At 40.6% G+C, this 23,890-nt stretch overlaps 3 protein-coding genes across 8 annotated transcripts; 1 reads left to right on the forward strand and 2 right to left on the reverse strand.

Moving 5' to 3' along the window:
* Positions 1 to 507: 507 nt before the first annotated feature.
* LOC111611018 (E3 ubiquitin-protein ligase RNF19B-like) lies at positions 508 to 4,392 on the reverse strand. The gene is made up of 5 exons (XM_023346572.1): positions 3,959 to 4,392; positions 3,594 to 3,697; positions 3,385 to 3,485; positions 2,419 to 2,556; positions 508 to 2,333 (listed from the first exon to the last, which is right to left on the reverse strand). The coding sequence occupies exons 1-5, from the start codon at positions 3,994 to 3,996 to the stop codon at positions 1,878 to 1,880; spliced, it is 837 nt and encodes a 278-aa protein (XP_023202340.1). The 5' UTR covers positions 3,997 to 4,392; the 3' UTR covers positions 508 to 1,877.
* An 847-nt stretch (positions 4,393 to 5,239) lies between these two features.
* On the forward strand, positions 5,240 to 9,865 carry oxa1l (OXA1L, mitochondrial inner membrane protein). The gene is made up of 11 exons (XM_023346483.1): positions 5,240 to 5,359; positions 5,864 to 5,998; positions 6,324 to 6,422; positions 6,501 to 6,759; positions 6,884 to 7,027; positions 7,117 to 7,202; positions 7,699 to 7,863; positions 7,961 to 8,065; positions 8,164 to 8,326; positions 8,412 to 8,492; positions 9,638 to 9,865. The coding sequence occupies exons 1-11, from the start codon at positions 5,249 to 5,251 to the stop codon at positions 9,739 to 9,741; spliced, it is 1,452 nt and encodes a 483-aa protein (XP_023202251.1). The 5' UTR covers positions 5,240 to 5,248; the 3' UTR covers positions 9,742 to 9,865.
* Position 9,866: 1 nt separating this feature from the next.
* On the reverse strand, positions 9,867 to 23,095 carry slc7a7 (solute carrier family 7 member 7). 6 transcript variants are annotated; one of them, XM_023346478.1, is made up of 11 exons: positions 22,169 to 22,258; positions 20,908 to 21,012; positions 19,952 to 20,572; positions 14,306 to 14,431; positions 14,023 to 14,167; positions 12,299 to 12,422; positions 12,112 to 12,215; positions 11,932 to 12,028; positions 11,698 to 11,847; positions 11,439 to 11,622; positions 9,867 to 10,557 (listed from the first exon to the last, which is right to left on the reverse strand). In XM_023346478.1, the coding sequence occupies exons 3-11, from the start codon at positions 20,442 to 20,444 to the stop codon at positions 10,487 to 10,489; spliced, it is 1,494 nt and encodes a 497-aa protein (XP_023202246.1). In that variant the 5' UTR covers positions 20,445 to 20,572; positions 20,908 to 21,012; positions 22,169 to 22,258; the 3' UTR covers positions 9,867 to 10,486. The 6 variants fall into 6 exon arrangements, with proteins under 6 accessions (XP_023202246.1, XP_023202247.1, XP_023202245.1 ...); XM_023346479.1 differs by having other exon boundaries at positions 20,918 to 21,012; positions 22,069 to 22,247; XM_023346477.1 differs by having other exon boundaries at positions 22,069 to 22,247.
* Positions 23,096 to 23,890: the final 795 nt, after the last annotated feature.

A 23,890-nucleotide genomic window follows, 5' to 3' on the forward strand; every position in this document is an offset into this window, starting at 1 on the left:
ACAAGGAAGAGGACAGCGGGGAAAATCCAGGACTATTTATAGCACATCAAAGATCCAATCATTATCGTCTTCTGCACTTTATGACTCATGTTTTTTATTTCTCTTTGGAATTACCATTTCCCAGAAGCATCAAATCAATTTTCCTTTGCAATCAATACAATAACTAAACTTTGGTAATGACACGTTCCGTATAAAATCAGCTCTTTGTAAAGTTGTTTGTATGTTTCTTATTGTAATATTAATCTGTAGCTATTGTATAAAGTTTTATTGTAAATAACACACAAAAAAATCACATCATTGTTTAATATCAGTCTGAAGACCTAAACAAACTATAAACATGTGATGCATCCTGATCTGATCCCACACAAGGTTGAAAACTCATGTTTTTTTGTAACATTTATGCCATAAGTAAATGTGTTACTAAGCTCTAGATAAGCAATAACTAAAGCTTAGTAACAGAAGAAGTCATGAATAAGGAAAGATCTAATAAAATGTTTCTATATTTTCCTTATTGTACTGTATTTATTCAGCTAATTTACTTACTTAGCTGTTTTAACTAACATATTGCTTATCTGTTTTTTTTATGCATTTATTTTATTTGTATAATAATTTGGCTAGATTTATGATTGTAGTTTGGATTTAATTTATCATTCATTTAATGTCTCTCAACAGAATGTTTTCAGCATAGTGAAGGGCAAAAGGATAAAACTAAAAATATTGACTAAAGTTTCCAGAATTCAGTGACAAAAACATATTTAGAATAGAATAGAATAGAATAGAATAGAATAGAATAGAATAGAGGGGGGATTCCAGTTTACCAGCAGTAACGTGACAGGCAAGTCAAAACATAAAAATATAAAAACCGAAAGTAAAAATAATAGACTTTACAGTAAGTGATACATTTACAGCTTGAGAAAAATACCATATTTTTATTACAAAATAGCACATCAGTAAAAAATAAGTGCAACTGAATGGAGTAATAAAAAAATTACATTATTTTTGGAGTAAATAAAGAAAATGTGGTACAGAAGATGAAGTGGAGTTTCAGTTCCAAAGCAAAGAAAACTTTTATAAAGCCTTCTTTAGTGAGTTGGTCAAGTTTAAAAAAAAATTTTAATAAAAAATACAATAAATTCTTTGAATGTGAAAAACTGCCTAACAGCCATTAGGAGGCCAAAGTAGTGTTGATAAAAAATGGAGCATCACAGTGAAGTTTAAAAAGTCATTTAATATTCTTTGTCATGTTATATATCTAAAAATGTGTTAAAGGAAGAGTGTGAGAAATGTAGGCCAAATTATTAATTAGACACTTTTTAAGGTTTAAATAAAGTGCCAAAGTTTCACATTTTCTGTCAATTTAATGACAATAAGAGATCAGGAAGCATGATGATAATTAAGTTGGCTTTTACTAGCTGTTTATGTTTATTCTGGACGTGCAAAAGCAAGAAAATAAATTCCAATAATTTACAAACTTTTATAGAGAAAAAAACAAATCGTTAACATTGTAGATTTCCCTGTTGTGCTGGGAAAGACTGTAAATCATTTATCATTTTTCTTCCACTCCACATTTCTGGCTACATTTTCTTAGTTTATGACATAAAACGTCATGAAAACACGCTGCAGTGACTGTGGAAGTGACAAAAGTGGACAAATTTGTAGAGTATTAATGCTTTTGCAAGGTGCAAATCCATCATGATCTGAAACAAACGATTCCAGGTTTTGGTTTTATCGTTTAAATTGTTTACGCTCAACATTTCTGACATTTCTGAGCAGAAATACTGTCTGTCTCTCAGAGAAGGTTCTGAAAACACAGCTGGCCACATCGGCGTTGATTAATCGCTCACAAACAGAAGTGCTGGACTCTGTGGACGAAGCGTTTAGGTTTTTCTCCACACGGGGATCTCTGTCTGTCTGGGAGCGACGCCGCTGGAGCACGGCTCTGATATATTACTTGTTTTCGAACATTCAGCAAAAGTCTTCAGACACACAAAACAGAACTTGACCGCACATCGAGAGCAGAAGAGATGTTTGCAGTGGTTTCCCTTGTGCTCCAGCAGTGACCCGCAGGTGGGGCAGGCCCGGATGGAGGGACACCCGCTGATTCCCCTCACCGTGTCGAAGACGATTTCTGGGCAGGTCCTCAGAGTTTGCAGCGCCGTGTCGCAGCAGCCGTCGTTCTCACAGCGGTCCGAACGCGGCTTTGGACCTTTCCACTCCCTCTGACACTGCCAGCAGAACTCATACGAGTGTCCTCTCTTCTCTGTGCAGGCTTTGCAGCGGACGCAGAGATTAAGTTTGTCTTGTTTTGCAACAGACGACTTGCATCCAGGACACTGGAGGAAGACGGAGATGTAGAATAAATTGTCAACTAAAGCATTTTTAATGAATAAACTTCAAAGTAATGCAGAGAAGACCTACTCTTCTGCTAACAGCGGCATTGATCTTCATCGTTTTCTCAAAGGTTTTCATTTCTTCAGGGCTCAGGAGAGCCATCTTGCAGACCTCCTCATAAGGCCACACAGCTTTACAGGCACCACATAAAAACGTGCTTTTCCCCTTTAAAACAAGGAGAAAAGATTCATCAGTCAGTAGAGCTGAGATATAAAAAAACACAATCAGCATTTTTAAGAGCTTACACTGATATCAGTGAGTTTCATGTCTCTTAAATTAATAACACACTGCTCACTAGAGATCACAAATGCATATGATGGCAGAAATAAAGCATCTTTAAAATCTTTTGTTATTCAAGTTATTTATTACATAAACATGATGAATGGGCCTCAGAAACTTTAGGGAACCAAGACACCATACTGCCTCTGATTATATGGATTAAACACACAAAGAATGTTTTCAATCATTTATTTTACTATTGAAACTTTTGCAACTATGACTCACATCTAATGAAAATCCAGGATTCATTTTAGGCAATAAGAATTTTATGGAAGAGCAACAATAATAATAATAATAATAATAATAATAATAATAATAATAATAATAATAATAATAATAATAATAATAATAATAATAATAATAAGCTGTGCTTGCACCTGTTGCTTTTGCACCTTCATCTACCACAGTCTTCCTTCCACTCAATTTTCTACGTCTGTGCTTGGATATAACACTGTTTGAACATAGTGTTTCATATTAACAGCAAGAATCTCCTTTAAAACAATAAAAGAATATACTAGTTGTTAAAAAGGGAAAGAAAAAATTAACTTAAATTAAACGGTTGGTCGGTGGCGACGTGTTGACTGTATGTTGGTTTGTAAATGGCCTCCAATATTAGGTTTTGTTTATGCTCTGCATGTCCCTACAGGCTGTGACTGTTACATAAAACTGAATACATATTCCCTATTATTTGTAGCTTTATCATTTTTTTCTTACCTCGTCCAGCTGCTGCAGACACCAGTTAGTGAGAGACGTCGGGGTCACCGAGTGACCGCAGGACATCTGCGCTCTGCGCGATTGAAAACCTTCGCACAAAACTATAGACAATAAAACAAACAAAGTAACTCAGTAGATGCCTTTTAAGAGGATTTCCAGCATTAATCCACAGATTAGTTCAAACAAGTGAAGAGCAGCAGCTTGCTTACAGTCCATATCATCAGCTCCATCGACAAATTTCAGCGACGAGTCTTTGGGATCGTAGCGCTTCTCCTTCGATGTAGCTGAGCCCATTTTTATTCCCAGCAAAAGCCTGAAGTGAAATAATACAAATGAAGCAAAAACGTTCGCTTTCCTTCTCTGGAGCACAGATTGTTTGGTATGCCGCGTTTTTCATGCGTAATTAGCCCTCAATGAAACGGAGATAAAGGTGAAACTGTGTCTTTACGCAGCAGTTTGAACGCAGCAACAAACCTTGACTTGAGACTAAATGTTGGGCACATTCAGCATAAAAAAAAAACACAAATTAAAATGCGCCCCGGAGTTTCTGTGATTGAATAAAGACGCGGTTTACCTGTCCAGCGCTGCGTATGGAGAGGGATCGATGGACATCTTTCGTTTTCGGACTCGACACGTTCACAACCCAAACAGAGACGCACTTTGACTCAGACGTCAGCTCCGACTAGAAACCATGATCTGAGTTTGCGCCAAGGACTCTCTGTTTTTAACTTTTTAATATGTTTTTCCCCCCCTTAATATTCAAAGTCGGAAGAATAAAGTGCAAAACGTTACATGCAGTCAGAAAAAGAACAGACACTTTATTACGTCGATCTCAGAAAATAAATAGTTTAGGACAGATTTGAATGCTTGATATCACGCATTGTACATTGCCGCTGTGCTTCAATTCAGGATGTTTTCTTTGTGTCTTATTAATTCAAATAAATTACTTCTAACCGAAAATGAAAGTTAAAGTATGCAAAGCGGGGATTTCCCAGTCAAAAATGTCCCTAAAACACCACATTTGCTGGAGAGGCGATCTGAGCACCAAAGGAAGAGGCAGGAGGATTTTTCTCGTTCAAAAGAGAAATGTGTGGATTTCCCCTAAGTCAGTTACCAAAGTCTCATTAAGTCACAATGTTACGTCACTATTTCTAAAAAGAAAACGAACAGAAAACATACTACAAGGAAATGCAAGCAAGTTTATTTGAATAATTGAAAAATCAGTATTTACTTTACCCACAGACCAACTTCGTGCAATTATAAGAAATTCATTTTTGCAACACCGTTCAGAAAAGATAAAATAATAATAATAATAATAATAATAAAAACGTTTTGCAATTATTATAGTCACATTTTGAAATAAGAAGGAAAAAATAAATTCAGTCCATAATCCACCCAGCAGGTGAGTTGTTGCTATAGTCAAGCAAACAAACAACAACAAAAAAAAAAACCTGCTGACGTCATATAAATTTTGAAGTGAAAGTAAATTTGGAGCTAAGCATATAACAATCAGTTAAGGGAGCAAGTTAAGGGAACGGTTAAAATGTAATTTTTAATTTAAAACATGTATTTGTTGATTTTTTACGTCAGCATAATAATTTTCAGAGATGTACACCATTAAAAATAAATAAATTACAAATTTGTAGCGGAACTTTAGTCCAGATCTTGTGTCCCAGGATAGTTCAATGTGTAACAACGAGCTTAGACATTTATTATTTCTATGATAAATGAGATTTCTAAAAAGTACGAATGTAGTCAAAATGGGTCATGTTGTTTAAACACATTTCACGCAGAGAAAAACACGTTCGCGGTTGGGCAGGGTGTCCCTTCACACGCTCCGTAGTTCTATCTCCTCCCTCCCAACATGGCTGCCTTCAGGAGCGGGGTGACACCGAGCTGCTTAGCAAGATGTTTCCTGAGACAGACTGGGAAACCGAGCCGGGGCAGTCCCGTTCTTTCAGGCATTCAGAACCAAGTATGTTCTGTTCACAGTTCTGCTGGAGAAGTTCAGTTCCTGCTTCTGAAACAGAGGCAGAACCAACAGCTTTCAGCTGCTAGCATGCTAGCCGGTTAGCCTCCTCACTGCGTTATGAGTGTGACTTTGACAGAGTCTGCAGAGACGTCAATATAAGTCGATTAAATGCTGCAAATAAAGGATTTTCCACTTCGTTGTAGTTTAGTCGGTTGTTCCAAACCTCGTTGTTGGAAGGTTTATAAACATTATTTAAATGATTTTATCGCCCCTTCAGTGTAGCTTCAGACATTATCCATAGATTTCCAGTGTCAGAATAGCTTTGTTGACCAAAATAGTGTGCTCAAACCAGGAATCTGACTTCGGTTTAGCGTACAGACATAAAGTGTAAATGGATGCATATAACTTCTTTTTAACTAAAAAAAAAAACGATGTTTAGCTTCTAGCAGAATTGGATGAAAACCTGCCTTTTATTTTGGTCTGAATCTCTTGTTTCTGTCCGTACAGCTGCTGCTCCAGAGCTCCAGCCTGCACACACTGTTCGGCTGCAGCCGTCCTTTCAGCAGGTCTCAGATCAGCTGCAGACACCGTGGAAAGTTCGTCTGGGTCAGCGCTGTGGCAGTCAGACAGAACAGCTCACAGGTCAGTTAACACACCTTTGTAAACTATTAAAAGCATATTGTAGCGAGTTAAAGTGGCATTGATTGCTTCCATGTTTAATAAAACTGTTGTTGTAACCGGCTTCAATAGTTGGAAAGTTTGAAACAGCTGGAACCACAGCTAAGAGTCTCCAGGTCTCCATAGCAACCACCTCTTTTAAGATTTTAAATATGTTTCATTTGCATGTCGACCTCTCTCCTGCCACATAAATTCATGATTGTTAAGTTTTTATTCATATTTTAGTCTTTAAATAAACTCTGTTCAGTCACAGATAAGTTGAATTTCTGATGGTTTCCTCCACATCCAGCCTGTCGATGGATCGACATCAGCTGCTGTCCTGCAGTCCTCTGCAGGATCCCTCCCTGCTGACCCGGCCCCTTTCCTCACACAGACAGCCTCCCAACAGGTCACTGAACAATAAAGCAGCTCTCTCTTATCTGTCATCTGGTTTTCCATCCTAACTCTTCATAACTCCCACCTCCAGATCCCAGCTGAAGGTGTTTCTGCGGCCGCCTCAGTAGCGGACAGCTCTGCCTCTCTGCCCGCCGACGCCTTGGCCGTTCTGGCGCAGCAGGCGGCCGACGCCGCTCCGGTCGCAGCAGACATCCTGCAGGCCGTGGCTGCAGAGCCACGGCTGGCGGAGCTGGGCCTGGCCGGCTACACTCCGGTGGGTCTGATCCAGAATCTCCTGGAGTTCTTCCACATGGACCTGGGCCTGCCCTGGTGGGGCGCTATCGTCGTCGGTGAGCAAAAGGACCTTTATGAATCTTGAGTTCTGCTTTTAGAAAATTTAAGGTGCCTGTTCTGAAATTCTCATCCAACATTGTGTGTTTTGCTATTTATATGTTGTTCTGTTGTTGGTTCCAGGAACGGTTCTGGCCCGTTTGGCCGTGTTTCCCGTCATAGTGAAAGGTCAGAGAGAAGCGGCCAAACTGAACAACGTCCTGCCCGAGATGACCAAGCTAACCGAAAAAATGAACGAGGCCAAGCAGAGCGGAAATAAATACGAATGTGCGTCTCCTCTCTCTCTGCTGTATTCGCCGTCTTTCTGCTCTTCAGCCGTTTCTCTCATTCTAAGCTGCTGATTAATTGTTTCACAGTTGCCAAGGCGTATTCTGATCTGAACCTGTTCCAGAAGAAACACGACGTGAATCCTCTACGAGGCTTCCTGGTTCCTTTGATCCAGGTCAGTTTGCCTATTTAGGTGCATGAGGATTTATAGTTTAGTGTTTATGTCAACATGAACCTGCCCCAGTGATCCTGACTATATGTTGTTTAAGATTTCAGCCGGACATGGCAGGCTGGGTTAAGGACTGAGTCAAGGGTCTTCCTGAAAGCTTAAATCATTAGTGTTGAGGTCTAAAACCTAGTTTTTTATATATATTGAGATGCAGACATGGATGATTTAAAATTGTCAAAACTCGATTATCTTATTGTTCATTTCTAATCTAATGTAAAAAAATCTAATTGTGATTTAAATACCTCAAGATTTCCAACCCTACTGCAAAAACACAAAATCTTAAGTATTTTCTGTCTAGTTTCTTGTGCAAATGCCTGAGTACACTGGAAATAAGACAAAACAATCCTACAAGTAGCTTTTCTGCAAGACATAGCAGCTTGCTTTGAGTCAGTAATTCCTTAATACTGATAAATAAAGTACTGGTTGTGTTGATCTCCGATAGGCGCCAGTCTTCATCTCGTTCTTCATCGCTCTGAGGAAGATGGCGTATCTGCCGGTGCCCAGCTTACAAACGGGAGGCGTCCTCTGGTTCACTGACCTGAGTGCAGCTGATCCGTTTTACATCCTTCCTTTCGTTGTCACTGGGACCATGTTCTTCATCCTGGAGGTGAGATGAACCTTTACCGCTCCTCAGATTCAGTTTTTCTGACCTAATGACAGAATCAGAGTAACATTTTCTTAAAACTCTGATTTAAATGCATCAGCTGGGAGCAGAGTCTGGCATCGACAACCCAAACCTGCGAACCATGAAGACCGTCTTCAGAATCATGCCTTTGATCATCCTCCCTCTCACCATCAACTTCCCCACGGTTGGTGTGGATTTACCCCAGAACACAACCCTGACACCCCAGGAAGCCATAAAACTCTGCTGCTTACCCTGTGTGTGTGTTAAACTGTCTGTTCCCAGGCGGTGTTCACCTACTGGCTCACCTCCAACTGCTTCTCCCTGGGTCAAGTGGCTCTGCTCAGGCATCCTGCAGTCAGACGGAGGTTCAACATCCCAGAGAGGGTCAAACACCCGGCCGCAGAGCTGCCTCAGAGCGATGGACTTATTGAGAGCATGAAGAAAGGTCAGTGCTGCAGAAATAAACCGGCTGATGCTTAATTTGGGCAGCAGATTTAGTAAAGCGCAGCTTGGTTTCGTCTGGTCTCCAGGATGGAAGAACGCTCAGCTGGCTCACCAGCTGGAGGAGAGAGAGAGAAGGATAAAGAGTCACCTGGACATCGCAGCTAAAGGTCTGAGCCGCCTCGCTTTCAAAACTAGCTTTCTGTGAAGGATTAAATTAACAAAAACGTTGGAGCTGCATGAAAAAATTCTGAAAGACACACAAGGGTGTGTTTTTCTCTTATATCTTAACAATTTTTTATGAATTTGTACCCAAATATTGTTTAACTCAATAGAAAAGAAAAAAAACAAGTCAACATATTTCTGCTTTAAAATGGTAAACTTTTCCTCTAAAGGTAAATTAATCAAATAAAATCTGAATTTTCATAAGTAAACGAGTGTTTAACACCCTGAAGTTGAACTATAATCTATATTTTCTTTAATGGGTCTGCAGGATTAGGCCACGCCTCCTGAATCAAAGTGTAGCCTGTTCAGGATTGTGTGTGAAGATTATAGAACATTATAAAAATAATCTTTGAAGTTATTCAGTTGAAACCACAGTCCTAATGTAAACTTTGCAGAAAATGTCTCCCTCTTGTGGTTAGTTTGACTTCCTACAGACAAGAGATGAACGTCTTGAGAATTTAGTTTTTCTTCAGTAACTAATATTTTTCATCTATATGTGTTTTTCTGTTTTTATAAATTATTTAAGAAAAGTTTAAAAGACTTTTCTCAAATTCAGGCACCATTTTTATTCTATATACATCCAGATTCTCAGCCAAGTACAAAGTGATGCATGGTCGGTATGAAGTATCTTTTAAAATTCGTTCTGCTTTTAGTGGTCAGTATGACTGGAAAGCTCTCTATATATTCAGTTAATTCACAGTTCTTGTACAATAAGACTAATAAGTTGAGTTTTAACAAGAAAAATTTCAGGTGCAACATTCAGAAACCGCTTTAGAGCTGAGAAATCACAAAACAGATTTGGACATTTCAGCTCCTTTATGAACTGATTTCAGTCATTCTGGACTTGAAAATGGTGACTGATTCATTTGAAAATGTTATATTTATCAAATCATAAGCAGAAACTTTACTCTTTGTTATTTTTTTTAATCTTTTGTCGTCTTTTACGTTTAAATTTTTTTTATTATTATTGAAGCATCCAAGGGTTGCTTAACATTTCAACACCAGTGCTAAGAGATGGGAGTTTTTTCAAGAATGATATAATAGATGTTTTTCTCTAAGTATTTCTAAACTTTTCTGTTTGGCCTTGCAGGTCCACTGAGGCAGACTTTTACCCATAATCCTCTGCAGCAGACACCTCAAGGCGCTAAGCAACAGAAAATCAAAGCAAAGCCATGGAAGGACACGATTGGATGAATCCAGCTGTTTTTTTGCTCCTCTGTAGAGAATTATGTACATATTTATAGAGAGAAGAGAAGGATGAAGTGTTGGGATGTGATTATGTATTCTAAGGAAATATAAATTCTGCTTTAAAACTTCACAATGTTTGGTAATGTTTTATTGTGCTCACAATCAAATCTTTGCTTATTACATACAAACCTGAGTTGTTTAAAGTTTTAAAGTAATTTTTATTATAAATAGACTTTTCCAGCTGAACATGATCAAACTCTACAGTTTCTATGTAAAAATAGCCCTTAGCAGACCTCACAGCTGACAATATAAAACATTTTCAAAAACATAAAGTCACACTTTATTTAGTTTCTCTTCCTTCTGTGTGCAAATAACATTAAGGCTGTTTGTACGGTCAGCAGTGCTTTCAGTTTCAAAAATCCTAACTTAAAAACAAATTCATCAATAATTGTAGCCTCTAAGTAAAATCAAACATTTCCGTGATTTCACACAAAATACTTGGTTTAGTTAAATGTTTCTTCACTGAGACGCTCAGGCACATGCGGACTTCTTCTGGAGTTCATGTCAATGTTCTTCCTGAAGTTGCTCCGGCCGCCGTGAGAAACGAATTCCCAATAACTTGGAGATGGCTGACGAGGCACAGCGCTGCGTCCAGCTCAGGCCCAGATGTTCGTCCTGCGGGGCCTTTCAGCAGCAGCAGCAGAGTTCAGACTCCGTCTTCCGTCCGTCAGGGTGTGGAAAGCAAACGTCTCTACTCTGATTTGTCGTCCATCTCAGTCAAAACCGAGTAGCACACTTTCTGAATCAGGATGCCACACTTAGCTGAAAGAAACACACAAAAGGAAGATTTAAGTTTACATCCATGTGGGAAGGTTTTGTCAGTAAAACAATTTAAATGAACTACAAATATGGCTGACAAGAAAATGATCCATTCAGATAATTTTACCAAACTACTAAGTGGAGAACTACTGCGTATAAATTTTGATAAATGTGGCACATTAAATACGGGGAGTTAGGAAAACTAACACCGCACATCAACCTGAACACACCATCCTCACAGTAAAACATGGTGATGGCAGCAGCATGATATGGGGATTCCTGAGCAGCCCAGAGTTAAAAGAAAGATGGATACATGGCAATCCAAGAGGAAATATTGGTTGAGGCTGAAAATAAATTGTGTCTGTGACAAAGTTTCACCTTCCATTTGGTCTATTAACCCTAAACAGAGAGCAAGAGGTAAAACTGAGCAGTTTAACTTAAAACATAATCGTGTGTTGGGATCCGGTCAAAGTCAAGAAACAAATCCCTTCAAGAATCTGTAGTAAAATTGGAAAGTTGCTGTAGAGAACTACTTGCTGTTGAGATTTAGGAAAATGTAAAATAAAAAAATCAAAGATTTCTACCTTTACATGTACAAAGTTGGTACAGACATGCCTCAACATATGTGCAGTGGTAATTTCATTGAGACGGTTCTACAAAGTGATGAATCAGGTGGGATGAATATCTGGTTGAGTTGGAGTTCTAGAAAATAAACTTCACCAAAAAACCTGCATAAATAAATGCTTGAGGTAATGAAATGACTCCTTTGTACCCCAACAGACTCACCCAAAAGACTGCAACCAATTCATGACAAAAACTTCCTACAATCCTTCAATTCATGATTGAATTGTTCTCAATTCGAGGGAATCCTGGGTTTGCCTTACCGATGAAGCTGCGCAGCCACAGCGGCCTCTTGGTGGCCGGAGTGTAGCAGCACAGGAAGTAGACAGGAACTCCTGACAGGGCGATGCCGATGCCGATCAGAGAGTTGATGGTGTCGCTGTAGAGGGGCACCACCACCAGGAAGATGGTGAGGAGGCAGAAAATGATGGGGTAGATCAGGCTGAGCTGTGAGAGGGAAAGGCGAGAGATGAAGACTTGAGTCTTTAAACTGAAACTACATCTGGACTGGGACTGATCTACCTTTAGCGGTCTCTCTCTGTCGGGTTGCTTCCAGCGAAGGTAGAGCTGCCCTAAGATAGATAAGCCAACGAAGAACCAGTAGCTGAAGCTGTAGTAGTTGATCAGCCTGAAGACGTCTTCCACGCACAGATAGATAAGAGCCATAAAGCCCTGGGGAAGGGAGACATAAAACCTGGTTACATCAGGAAACCGGTGATAAACAGATAAGATTAAAAGTTATTGTAGATGACTGACGTTGAAGAGGAGGGCAGGAATGGGAGTGTAGCGATGGACGTGGATCATGCACAGGAAGTCAGGCAGGTGTCCCTCTCTGGAGCCCACGAAGAACAACCTGTTCATGAAAAACAAGAAAGTGGGTTAGTATGGGTTTGCTTCACGACTCCTACTGAGGTTCTGTTCATCTGAACGCCTCACCTGGAGGCCGCCACGATGGAGGCGTTCAGCCCGCCGAAGCAGGAGAGAGCCACCGCTAGAGGAATGGTCCAGTTCATCACGCCAAACACCTGGTCTGCAAAGGTCTGCAGCGAAACAACAGCGGGTTTTAAACCACAATCCCTCCGTCACGAAGGTCAAGACTAACTGAAAGCATCCAGGAACTCACCACGGCGACGGCATCGCTGTCTAAGATGGCGTTGATGGGGAGGACGGTGTAGTAAGCCACGTTGGTCAGGATGTAGATCACTGTCACGATGGGCATGGAGATGGCGATGGCCAGGGGAAGATTCCTGCAGTTCACAGAGACGACCAGCAGGGGGAAGCAAAGCAGAAGAGATGCGCAACAAGTTCAGCTCAGAGAGGGAGAGAGGAATTGAGATGAGGATGTTTGACACCTAATCTGCCTGGGAACCCTGAGAGTCTGGAGATCTAGACGTAATCAGGCTGGCCTTTGTTCGAATTAAAGCAACGACTCTCTTGTGAAAGGTTTCTTTGAATTTGATTTAAAAGCCTTGCTCTTCTTCACAAAGGTTAAACAAAACAGGAGGAAAAGATTTAGACTAAATAGCATCAGAGCAGAACAAAGAAGTGTCAACGAGGCACTAAAATCAATGCATTTAGGACCGTATGAGAGAAACAAAGGTAAAAATGATACGTTGAAGGATTAGTATCAGGAGGTATTGGTTAAAATTTTTATTCAAATTTTTTAATTAGATTTACTGACTAAATGTGACTTTCTTTATTCAGTCAATAATTAAAAAATCTACTGGTTTAGACTAAGAAGTTAGCTCCTCCTGAGTTCATGCAGCCTTACTCCATGTAATCAGCCACCAGGACGACTTCCAACACAACGGAAGGCAAAACCTGAAATCCCCATTTCTGTGAAACGCTCCACAGCTCAAAGCTTTTTGATGCTATTAAGAAACTCAATCAATCTGACTGAGAACAGTTTGAAAGTGATCAGTTTACTCGTTTGCTAATCAGAATTTTAAGCTGAAATTTTAGTTTTGATACAGCTGAAAGTTGGATGTGGAGGATTAAAATATTAATCTGAGGGTTTAAATGATTTATTTAAGCTACTGTTTTTTTCCAGGGTTAATAATTACACAAAGCATAACTGCAGTGATTGTAAAAAGAATAACAACAGTAGGTGTAAAACTTGGTATTTGTTGTGGACTTCTTTCATTTACACATTATGTAACATACATATAAACACACCCTGCTAAAATTGTATCTTTTGGCCAAACCAGTCACCCTCAGATAAAAGAAATTGATCAGGATGTTCAGGAAAAACCAAAGAACTACGAAGGCTCTAGCCTATGATGAACTGGAAACTGTTGGAACAGCAGTGTGACTCTCCACAGTAAAGAAATTAAATATTATCATAGACTGAGGAGGTGGTGAGTAGGAAAGAAACTGAAATCTGCAGCTGAACTGCAGAAACACTGCACCAACTATCAAGCACGGCGGTGGAGGCATCATGCTTTGGTGTGATTTTGCTGCAACAGTGACTGGTGCATTGCACAGCATGACCAGCTGGGAGGACAACCTCCACTTTCCCGATTCCCACCTCAAGTAATCAGCTTGTCAGTTGAAATATTGACACTACTGGCTTCTCCAGCAGGAAAATGATTTGAAATATCATCAAAACTGGTTTTGACATGGATAAGGTCCTGATCTAAACCTGATTGAATCGACTATGTTTATTAGGGTGAGTCCAATCTTATCTGGACTGACTCTGGTAGTTCTGTCAGGAGGAGTCAGCACTTCTGTAAAAGCTGATTGTTATTTGTATGATAAACTATTTGGGGTGCTACAGAGAGGCTTATCACTTTAAATCAAATAACGGACCTCCCCAGCCCTATAGGTCGTTTTTCCTGGCCTGCCCACCTCTCTGGGTTTTTGATCTCCTCTGTGACGAAGTTGAGCGTGTCCCATCCGGAGTAGGAGAACAGAGCGGAGTACAGAGCCAGAGCGATGTGTCCTGGGTCCTGAGAGGAGCCGTCAAACATACCGTCAAAGTTCTGGGTGTAACCTGGAAAATGAAAATATATATATGAAAAAAACACTTTCAGTAATCATTAAGCTGTTTTTAATGAGAAGACAGCAGAATTTTCTGCCCATCATCTAATCATTGACGCTTATTGTCGGCTCGGCGACTCGCTGAGCTGACCTTGTCCGATCTTCACCAGGCCGGTGATGATGACAGCGATGAGGGCGATGACCTTGGCGTAGGTGAAGAAGTCCTGCACCCTGGTGCCCCACTTCACGTAGGCGCAGTTCACGAAGGTCAGCAGACCTGCGAGGGGAGCCGCCAAACAGTCAGTCAGAGAGGAGAGTCCGTGGAGACGTGTGGTCTGTAAACTCCAGCGTGCGCCAGCATGTTTCCGTGTGGCTGATCTAAGGAAACGCTGCTGCTGACTCAAGCAGAGCGGCCTGTTGTTTGTCAGGCGAGGAAACAGCTGAGAGCAGCACATACAGGCGGACGCTCACACACTGAGACACACACACAGACACAAGCAGGTACAGCGCCTTGCCCGTGGATTCAGGACCTTAAACCTTCTCGCGTTCTGTCACACTGCCACCACAAACTTCAGTGTATTTAGCTGGGATTTTAAGTGTAGAACTGATGCAGCGTTTTACATTTTGTTCCATATAAGACGAACATCTGAAAAGTGCGGCTTGAATTTGAATCTACAAGACGGCTTACGCTGAGCATCTGTGAACCTCAAGATTAATATTTTTGTACATATTGTAAACTGGATGTAGATCTGGACTTTGACTGGACCACTAATAAATGTACATACTTTGATCTAAACAAATCTTCCGGAGCTCTCGCTCTACTTTTAGGCTCTTTCTGCCCAAGTCGTAAGGCTTTTTGTAGCTTGCAGCAGTTAAACGTCTGGCATTATATATATTCTCCTTAACTCTACCCAGCTTCCCTGTCACAGCTGAAAAAAAAGCATTCCCATTGCATAATGCTGCCACCACTATGCATCACCCTGGGGGTTTTCTGTTCAGAAGGAAACTGTCCTCCACTCATAATGAATGAGTCACACGCAGAACACAAAGTTTCATTTTGCTAACATCTGACCAGAGCATCTTTGTCCCACTTTAGCTACTCCCCCAACATGGTTTGAGCCAAACAGAAAACTAAATTCAGCTTTCTTTGAACATCAGCTTTCTTCCATTAAAGCCAGATTTGTGGATGGCACAGCTATTTTATTTTATTTTATTTTTGATAAACATGTTTCGCTCGGACCGCAGTTGCGCCAAACTCCTCGACTTTTTCACTTAATGAATTCAACCTTTTCTTTTTGTGAGATGTTGATGCCGTTTCATTAATGTTCCCTAACAAAGATCTAAGGCTTTCGCAGAGTTATATACTGAGATTAAACTAAACACGATTCTGTTTGTAATTCACATTACAGAGTGTTGAATGCTGAATAACACGACACAATGTGACGAGACTCAAAGGGATTGGATACTGTTGCAAAGGCAGCTTTCAAAAGGTTCAGAGGAAGATTTGTAATCCCAAACTGACCTCATGTGTGTGTGACCACACTTCAGCTCGGTATTTAAGTTTGTAACTATTTACGCTCCTATCAAACCAGCGATAGAAGAAAATTGATTTCAGCTGCTTTCCTTTGACATGTTGTCTTCCTTCACCTTGAGCAGCGTCACAGTGTTTGTCTTCTTATCAGCAGCTAATCCATAAAGACAGAAACTTGAAGATATCCACACATAGTTGCACTTTTTTGCAAATGTCCTTTTTTTTTTTTATCTCACTCCCTCTCCAGAGGGAGTATTAGTTGTTGTGCAAGTTTTATGAATGCTGATAGAATAAGTTGCCCTCCAAAGCAGCTGACAGAGCAGGTTGAGTCTCAGCTTTTTCACTCATCACGCTTCAACGGTTGCGTAAAATGGTTTTGGAAGAGTCTGAGACATCGTTTAATTATGAGTGTCTCTAGTTTAACAGGGGAAAAATGTTGTCTTTTAAACACTTAGAGGATCACAACAGGCCTGAGATCAACAGGAAGTCTATTCAAACGCAATAAAACAAACAAGCATCACATATTTGTGAGTTACTTTTAAGCGTATGCTTAAAAGTCAGAATCCTGAAAACATTGCAGAATTCTGATATTTAGAAAAAAGCTCCAAAACAACCAGATGTAAACTATATAAAATGAACATAAATAAAATGTTATTTCTTCAGTTTGATTAAAATGCTTTAAAAGGTTTAGAATAAATAAATATTTAACTTTCTAGACATGCGATGTAGGACTGCAACCAAAGATTACTTCAATAATCGAAAATTCAGTCGATTATCCTGATGATTAATGGATTAATCTAAAAACATTCTGGTTTATTATACAGATTTTTCTCAAGTTTTTATTATATAATATTAGAAATACATTAATAAATGCAAATAAACAATTATTTTAAAAAAATACAACAGCATCTCTCTAGTGAACGCTAATTTGGGCGGATCTGGAGATTATTTTTTATATCAACTAATTAATAATTGTGGACAGCAAAAGCTGCTTAATATGAGACTTTTTTGTGACAGAATTTGAATCAGGTGAAGCTAAAACAACTTGAGAAGTTCTGGATGGAGCATCTTTACAGACAAAGTTTTTAATTGATCTTAAATGTAAAATGTGTTTGTACAGGTTTGGCTTAGTGTCTGATCTGAGTGTGTTGTTCTCTCAGCAAATGTCCTTTTCTTGAGCCTCTATACTCTAGTTAATTAAATCGATTACTGACTTCATTATTTCAATAATAGATTCATCACGATTAATCGTTTCAGTCCTAATGTGATGCTAACTTTTAACATTAAAAGATTCAAGCCACTGCCATGTCTTGGTGCTGACGGCCCTGACGTCAGCCCTCTGTCTGATATGAAAAGACCTTCAGATTATTGGATTCAGGTGATTCAGTTCCCAGCAAGCAGAAGCCACAGAAAAGGATTCAAGGCCAAGTGAGGAGGAGGAGTCGTGTGGCGCTGGACGGAGGAGCTTCCCACAAGTATCCAAGGAGACGGGTGAAACTGAGATACGGACAGAAAGCAACTCTATAGAAGGCATCAACACGTTCTCCCTCTGCTCAGACTCTGCTGTCACTTTCTCATGTTTCTCTGTAAACCCTCCTTATGTGTTAATCACACATATTCACTCATATAAAAGCTTAGAGAACTAATGTTGGTCAGGAGTTTTGCAGGAGTTTTTTGTTTGGGGAATTTTGATATTGCATTTTGAGGCTGGGCTTCTCTTCTGTTAGAGGATTTTCGGATGTGAAAGAAAAAATTTTCTTAGGATGTACTTTTGTTTTGGAAATGCGAACCTGTAACGGTTTTTTGCTTGAATAAATCTTCCTTTATTTTTCTTTGTTTTACCACAAATCCTTGCATGTGAGGGTTTTTGTTTGGTAAGTGTCCTGCAATTTATAATACAAGTTTCTGCTTCCTGGGTAATTACTAAAGAGCACTTGCTGAGGTTTTACAGTGATTTAGTTTAACCCCTGTGGGTTTAAACTGGTGTGACTGCAGAGAGACAGTCAGGAAACTCAAATAATTAGATATAAAACTCACTTTATATCTAGTTATAATTAGAGGCCTTTTAAGGCCTCTTGTCACTTTAAATCCAAATGAGCTGCTGCTGGCCATGAACCTCCACTTCAATGTTTACACTGGCACGTAAAAATGCTCAATTATACAACCGTACATCTATGAAAAGCAGAGGTTGAACCTCCTGGAGAACCAACAAGAGTGCTCGATAGTTTCTGGACGGTAAGCCAACAACATCAAAAACAAAACTTTGGGGGGGGGTTTTCCAGCAGCCATTGTACGGCAGATACAGCGGTAAAACCAGCTGACCAAATGTACTGGAGCTCAGTGTGGGTTGCAAGGTGACAAGCTGGGCTTTACTGGGGTTGCTAGGTAACAGCACAGTGCCCGTCAAATGTCGCTTCACAATCGGCTGGTTTTTGAAACGACTCATTTTTCAGACATAAAAAAAACATTTACTTATAGACTTGGTGGGGGTTTTTAAACACTTGGGATGTTTTTAGAAACAATTGAGACCCAAATAGAAGTACGGCCCCCCTTTAATGGGACTTGACCAGTCTTACACTCAATACTCTCAGTAATCTCCTTAGATGTGTTTTTTTGCATGGCTGCAGATCCTCATTTTTTCCATGGTTACAGTATCTGTCTTCCAACATGACTGTTTAAGAAATGAGAAACAATTAACTGAATCAGTTAGGGTTAAATATAATTTGCTGCCGGCAGAAACAGTAATTATCCAATGGGAGGCCCCTATGTATTTACTTAGTTAAATCCCAGTAAGGAAGTTTCTAAATCCAGTCGCAAAGGGGAAAACAATATGTTTTAGGCTAAGTGGAGAAGACTGAATAGATTTTATCTATCTGATTTAAAGTATCTAAGTTTTAGCAAGTTGAAAACATCAATTACTCATCATCAATAGATCCAGATTGTATTGTTTGTAAAAGATAGTGTGGAGTTAAATTAAAACTGAGAATCATCTGTTTCATAACAGATTAAGTTGTTTTTGACAGAACCAGTTGATACAGCTGATCTATGAAACCCACAACCAGCTGCATAAATCTAAATGATTTCCACCATTATGTGAAATAAATCCTCTACTAGTCAAATGAAAAATAAACTAAACTATCTGCAACTTTAAGCTAATCCTTTACTGAAACAATCATCAGTAAACATGTATGTAGCTGTGTCTAAATACAGTTTCCAAATACTGGTGGCTTCAGTATCATCCTGTCGTACAAGGACAGCTGAACATTTTTCATCAACCAGTTACTATGTGTTGGAGGTGCAGGCTGAAGAAGGCTGAATATTAAATTTAACCAATAAGATTAATTTTAAAGAAAATGCTAGCTTTACATCTGCTTTTCTTTTTTCCAGTTGAATTCTACAAGATATGCGTCACTCTAAAGGTGTTTTTAAAATGATTTTTTATTACAGGCTGATCATAAAACCTGGCATTTAACCAGGGGTGTGAAACTTTGTGGATGCCCAGAGTTGATCATGTTGTTTTCAGTGGAACCAACAGGAAGTGGGTTTTTATGGTTTGCTGTTGTGCTGAGCTGTCAGCTGCCTGATGGCCTCTCAGGTCAGAGTCTCCCTGCAGCGAGGACTTTACCTCTCTGCTATCTGCTCCGCCTTTAAGTGCTGCTTATCGCTGAATGGACCATGCGTGCGTGCGTGTGTGTGTGTGTGTGTGTTGGTGCTCATATTTAAAGTCTGTGTCTGTTAATGCATTCCTTCCAGGTAAGAAGGAGTAATTCTGACAGCTATTGAGGACAACGTGAGCATATTTTATCTTGAATCCATCGTCTTATCTGTGAGCCAATGTTTTAATAAGCATTATTAAAACATTGAGTCCAGTTCCCTCTCTACTAATCCTCCCAGGTGAGCAGTCTGATGAGTTATTGATCGTTTTATTAACTGTTTGGCTCTAGTTACCTGAACAAACATCTATGAAGAACCTTGCAGTGTTTCCCACTCAGTAAAAAAGGCCCACCCGTGAACGCGGTTTCTAAATTTCTTAAATTGAGTAAAATAACTTTTCCCCTGGTTGGTTACTCCTGACTGAGGTTTCAGGGCGGCTCAGTTCCCCTTTTCATCTGAGCTCAGCAATTCTTTCTGCTCCAGACTTGCTGACTGCAGCCATGGTGTCACCATCTTTCACTTCTCCACTCCCTAAAGCTCACATGATTTCTCTCCAATGTGCAACCACAGTAATACAATCCACACTTTATTCTCCTACATGCGTCTACTTACATATACAAGCGGCAGCCAGGAGCCTGTTGGCCACGTACGGCGCGATACAGGTGGGGAAGATGGGCTGCACCATGTAGTTGGAGAACGTGATGGCGATCACGGCCTGGCTAGTCGGCTCGATGATCAGCAGGGACGTCCACAGACGGATGAAGGCCAGGAACCCACCAAAGGCCTCCAGGATGTAGGCGTAGGAGGCCCCCGATTTGGTGATGGTGGTCCCCAGCTCGGCGTAGCACAGGGCCCCGAAGACGGAGAAGATCCCACCGACGGTCCACACCACCAGGGAGAGGCCATAGGAGGCGCTGTGGATGAGGACGCCCTTGGGCGAGACGAAGATCCCCGAGCCGATCATGTTCCCCACGATGAGGCAGACCCCGTTCAGGAGGGAGATCTCCTTCTTCAGCTTCATGGACTCCTCGCAGCTCTCAGGTTTAGCAGACGTTGGGCCCCCGTTGGCCCCTTCCTCCGTGGGAGATGGGGTGTAGGACGCCATTGTTCAAGTTCAAGTTAGCAGTTTTTTAGGTTGGGTTTGGAGTCCCAGAGGTAACTTTTTTTTTTTCCCAAAAATGGGGTTGAAGATGAAATTACTCCCCTCGGTTATCTTCGTTTATCTCCCGCCATCTGTGAAGGAAACACACAAGAAGGTATCAGTGAGGCTGCAACCATGGAAACTGAGTCCCGGCCACAAAAACACCCAACAAACTCTAAAACCTCAAGAAGGCCAGCCAAATAAAAACATATTTCCCACACCCGGGACGCCAAACGAAGCACAAACATACATGAAAACATATTACACTGAGGACACTGCTGGATTGGAGGGCAGTTTTGTGGATTGCAGAACCATTAGGGGCCCGCTGCAAATGGCCTTTTAAGGTTGAGTGTATTTACAGAGAGACGGGGAGGGGAAGCAAACACGCTCCTCGTTGGTAACCAAAAGCTGAGGAAGGAAAACTGACCAAGACGCACGTTTGAGCCTCAGAGCCGCCCACGCACTGAGAGTATCGGCACAGGGGATACAGGTCACATGATTTCCAAAGTTCATCATCCTCAGCAGGCAAAGTCTGATGATGATAATGATGATGAGGCAGACATCGCAAGAAGCAAATCCTTTCACATTTCTGATTGGGTAATCAGCTCTGACCTCCAACAAGTGATTAACCTTATAAGTTTGATTGGTGAAAGAAGTGATAGAAATAGGGTAATCACATTTGCATTCAGCCTCTGTGCGACCAACATGAAGAACACTGTGGCATGGAAAACTAACACTTCACCGTACCCAGAAAACACCATCCCCACTGTGAGACACGGCGGAGGCAGCATTATCCTGTGGTGATGCTTTTCTTCTGTGGGGACACAGAAGCTCTTCAAAGCTCCTTGGCAAATGGATGAAGATAAATATAGGGCCAGCGCTGAAAGCAATTCTGTTAGAAGCTGCACAGATTTGAGTCTGGAGCTTCCAGCAGGTCAGTGACCCCCTAACACACAACCAGAGCAACAAGGGAACGGCTTACATCAAAGCATATCCATGTGGTACTACGGTTCAGTCAGCCTAGATCTAAATCCCACTGGGAATCTGTGGCAACACTTGAAAATAGTCATTTTCAGATGCTCTTCATTCAGTCGTTAACTCAGCTTAAGACGTTTTGCAAAGAATAATAGGCAAAAATGTAAGTATCTAGATTTGCAGAGCTGGTAGAGACGTATAACGACATGCAGTGCCAGGTGGTTCCACAAAGTGTTGACACAGACTCAGATCAGGTTTTATCAAAAGTTTCGAAAACATAATTTTCCTTCCACTTCACAATGAAGTGTTTTTGCTGGTCTAGCTCATGAAATCCCATTAAAATACATTCAAGTTTGCAGCTACAAAGTGATAAAATTCGGAAACATTCAACATCCAACACTTTTGTAGGATGTTACATGTCTAGAATTTGATCACTTCTTATCCACATTTTAGCCTTTATTTCCTCTTGGTGAAAAGAGGCAAGGCTAAAAAGGATAAAAAAAAAGAGTTCCTCAAATGGACAGATTAAGGTTTAATCTGGTTTGATCATTCAGAAATAATAAACACAAAATAAGGAAATTATTTGACCAGACACTGAAGAGGGTAATCAGACCTGATTTGAGCGTTGACACCAGAAACTGATAGTGAAAATGAAAAACAGCTGAAAGAGAATCTCAAAAGGAGACAGTAAAAGCCTTGGACGTCTCGGAAACCTGGAGGGAGCAGCAGACCAGCAGCACGTGGCTTCATGAAGGAGTCTCTGCGAAGAAGGACAGTGCACTGAGTGCCCGTTCATGTGCCAAAGACACAGAGAGGTGAGGCTCTTTCAGAAACAGAGAGCAAGGTCCAAAAGCTGCTGATAAGTACGTGAAGGTTACATCCTAGAACCACTCAACCAGTCATCAGCAAATCAAAAACAAAGCATACTGACATTATGTTATTATCCATCCATCAATCCATCCATCCATTTTCTAACACCCTTGTCCCTAGTGGGGTCAGGAGATGCTGGTGTCTATCTCCAGCTAACGTTCTGGGCCAGAGGCGGGTTCACCCTGGACAGGTCGCCAGTCTGTCCCAATTATGTTATTATTATCCCTTTATTTCCTACATGGCAGCTCAGCTGTAACAGATGGACCTGATGTAGCAACACAACACCTGGTTGTCTGAATCCAACAAATCTGCACATCTCTTGTCTTACACCTTAAAAACAACACAAATCCAAAAAACACAACCCCTATAATTCTTAGCAACACATGCAGAAACCAATCAAACATGTGTGCAATGACACTACAAGTTAATAAATGATGGGCTAAATGGAGCCGGTGTTGTGCTCTACTATCCTCTATCAGCTCCTCCTGTTGGGATCAGTAGGGAAAAGGTTCGATATGTCAGATTACAGGCAGCTGTTAGAGGAAGACTCACCTTGTGCCTTTAGGACCAGTCCTGCTGATGTCCTGGAGGCTGGGGCAGCAGCGTTTCTACAAATGAGGTGAAGTCCTGTTTCTGCTCAGTAATGGGAGCCAGCTTGAGATATCATTGTTCCTCCTCAGTGTTACAGTCAATAATAAGCCCCCCTCCTGTGTGTTCCTCCTCTCTTCTGCCTTTGTGCTGCTGTTTCCTCTTGTTTTGACTCTGCTCACAGCCGCTCCTCTGCCCAGCTGATGATGCACTTGTGCCTTTTATTTGCACTTCTGCTTTCTGACGCGTTAGCAGGAGGAAGACTGAGACAGTGTGTCTCCTTTCAGTGAGTTTCGGGTCGGACATTAAAAGGCCTGCAATTAGATAATTATTATTTAATTATCTAATTGCTGTGTTTTAGTGTTTTAGTTAAAAATCAATGAGGAAACTTATTAACGAAAGCCAAACAAGGTCCTAGGTCAGGTGAACGACTGATACACCCAGGCGGGGTCCCTTTAATAATGACGTCCTGAGATTTAAAACAAAAAAAAGATTTAAGAAACTATTGGAGACGTTTTTAAATCAGACATCTTATAAATAACTTTAGAAAGAGAAACCTACCGTAGAAAGTCTAAAATAGCCCTAATATTAGCTAAAATTATGTTAAATACTGGACAGCAGGCCTATACAAAAACGTCAAAAACAGAATATTAGCCTCAAAATATGTATTGTTTAATCTGGGTTCATAAAAATAACACAATTCAAAAGTCACGTTTTACCCACAGTAAGTTTTATGACGTAGCCAAAGTGGCGTCACGTTTTACTCAAACTTTTCCCTGTTATAGCAACAAGACCAACATAGTTGGTGTACTATGGCTCCCTCTTGTGGCTTTAAAGTGAAGTTGAATAACTTGATGCTGCGTCTAGTTCTTTTGGTAATAGTGTAGATACAGAATATTTATTTTATTTTCTAACATAACATGGTGTTCGTTGCCGTTAGCTTGTATGGCTAATAACAGTTCATGTTGTTGGACGTT

Source organism: Xiphophorus maculatus, chromosome 14 (assembly GCF_002775205.1).
Source record: "Xiphophorus maculatus strain JP 163 A chromosome 14, X_maculatus-5.0-male, whole genome shotgun sequence".
NCBI classification, from domain to species: domain Eukaryota; kingdom Metazoa; phylum Chordata; class Actinopteri; order Cyprinodontiformes; family Poeciliidae; genus Xiphophorus; species Xiphophorus maculatus.

Coding starts and splice junctions, on each gene's coding strand:
- LOC111611018 (XM_023346572.1), bottom strand. CDS start 3,996: ATGTCCATCGATCCCTCTCCATACGCAGCGCTGGACAG. Junction 3,698..3,958: donor CCATACGCAGCGCTGGACAG/GTAAACCGCGTC, acceptor ATTTCACTTCAG/GCTTTTGCTGGGAATAAAAA. Junction 3,486..3,593: donor TGGAGCTGATGATATGGACT/GTAAGCAAGCTG, acceptor TATTGTCTATAG/TTTTGTGCGAAGGTTTTCAA.
- oxa1l (XM_023346483.1), top strand. CDS start 5,249: ATGGCTGCCTTCAGGAGCGGGGTGACACCGAGCTGCTTAGCAAGATGT. Junction 5,999..6,323: donor TCAGACAGAACAGCTCACAG/GTCAGTTAACAC, acceptor CTCCACATCCAG/CCTGTCGATGGATCGACATC. Junction 6,760..6,883: donor GTGGGGCGCTATCGTCGTCG/GTGAGCAAAAGG, acceptor TGTTGGTTCCAG/GAACGGTTCTGGCCCGTTTG.
- slc7a7 (XM_023346481.1), bottom strand. CDS start 20,444: ATGGCGTCCTACACCCCATCTCCCACGGAGGAAGGGGCCAACGGGGGC. Junction 11,848..11,931: donor TTCCTGCCCTCCTCTTCAAC/GTCAGTCATCTA, acceptor TCCCTTCCCCAG/GGCTTTATGGCTCTTATCTA. Junction 11,623..11,697: donor ACAGAGAGAGACCGCTAAAG/GTAGATCAGTCC, acceptor TCCCTCTCACAG/CTCAGCCTGATCTACCCCAT.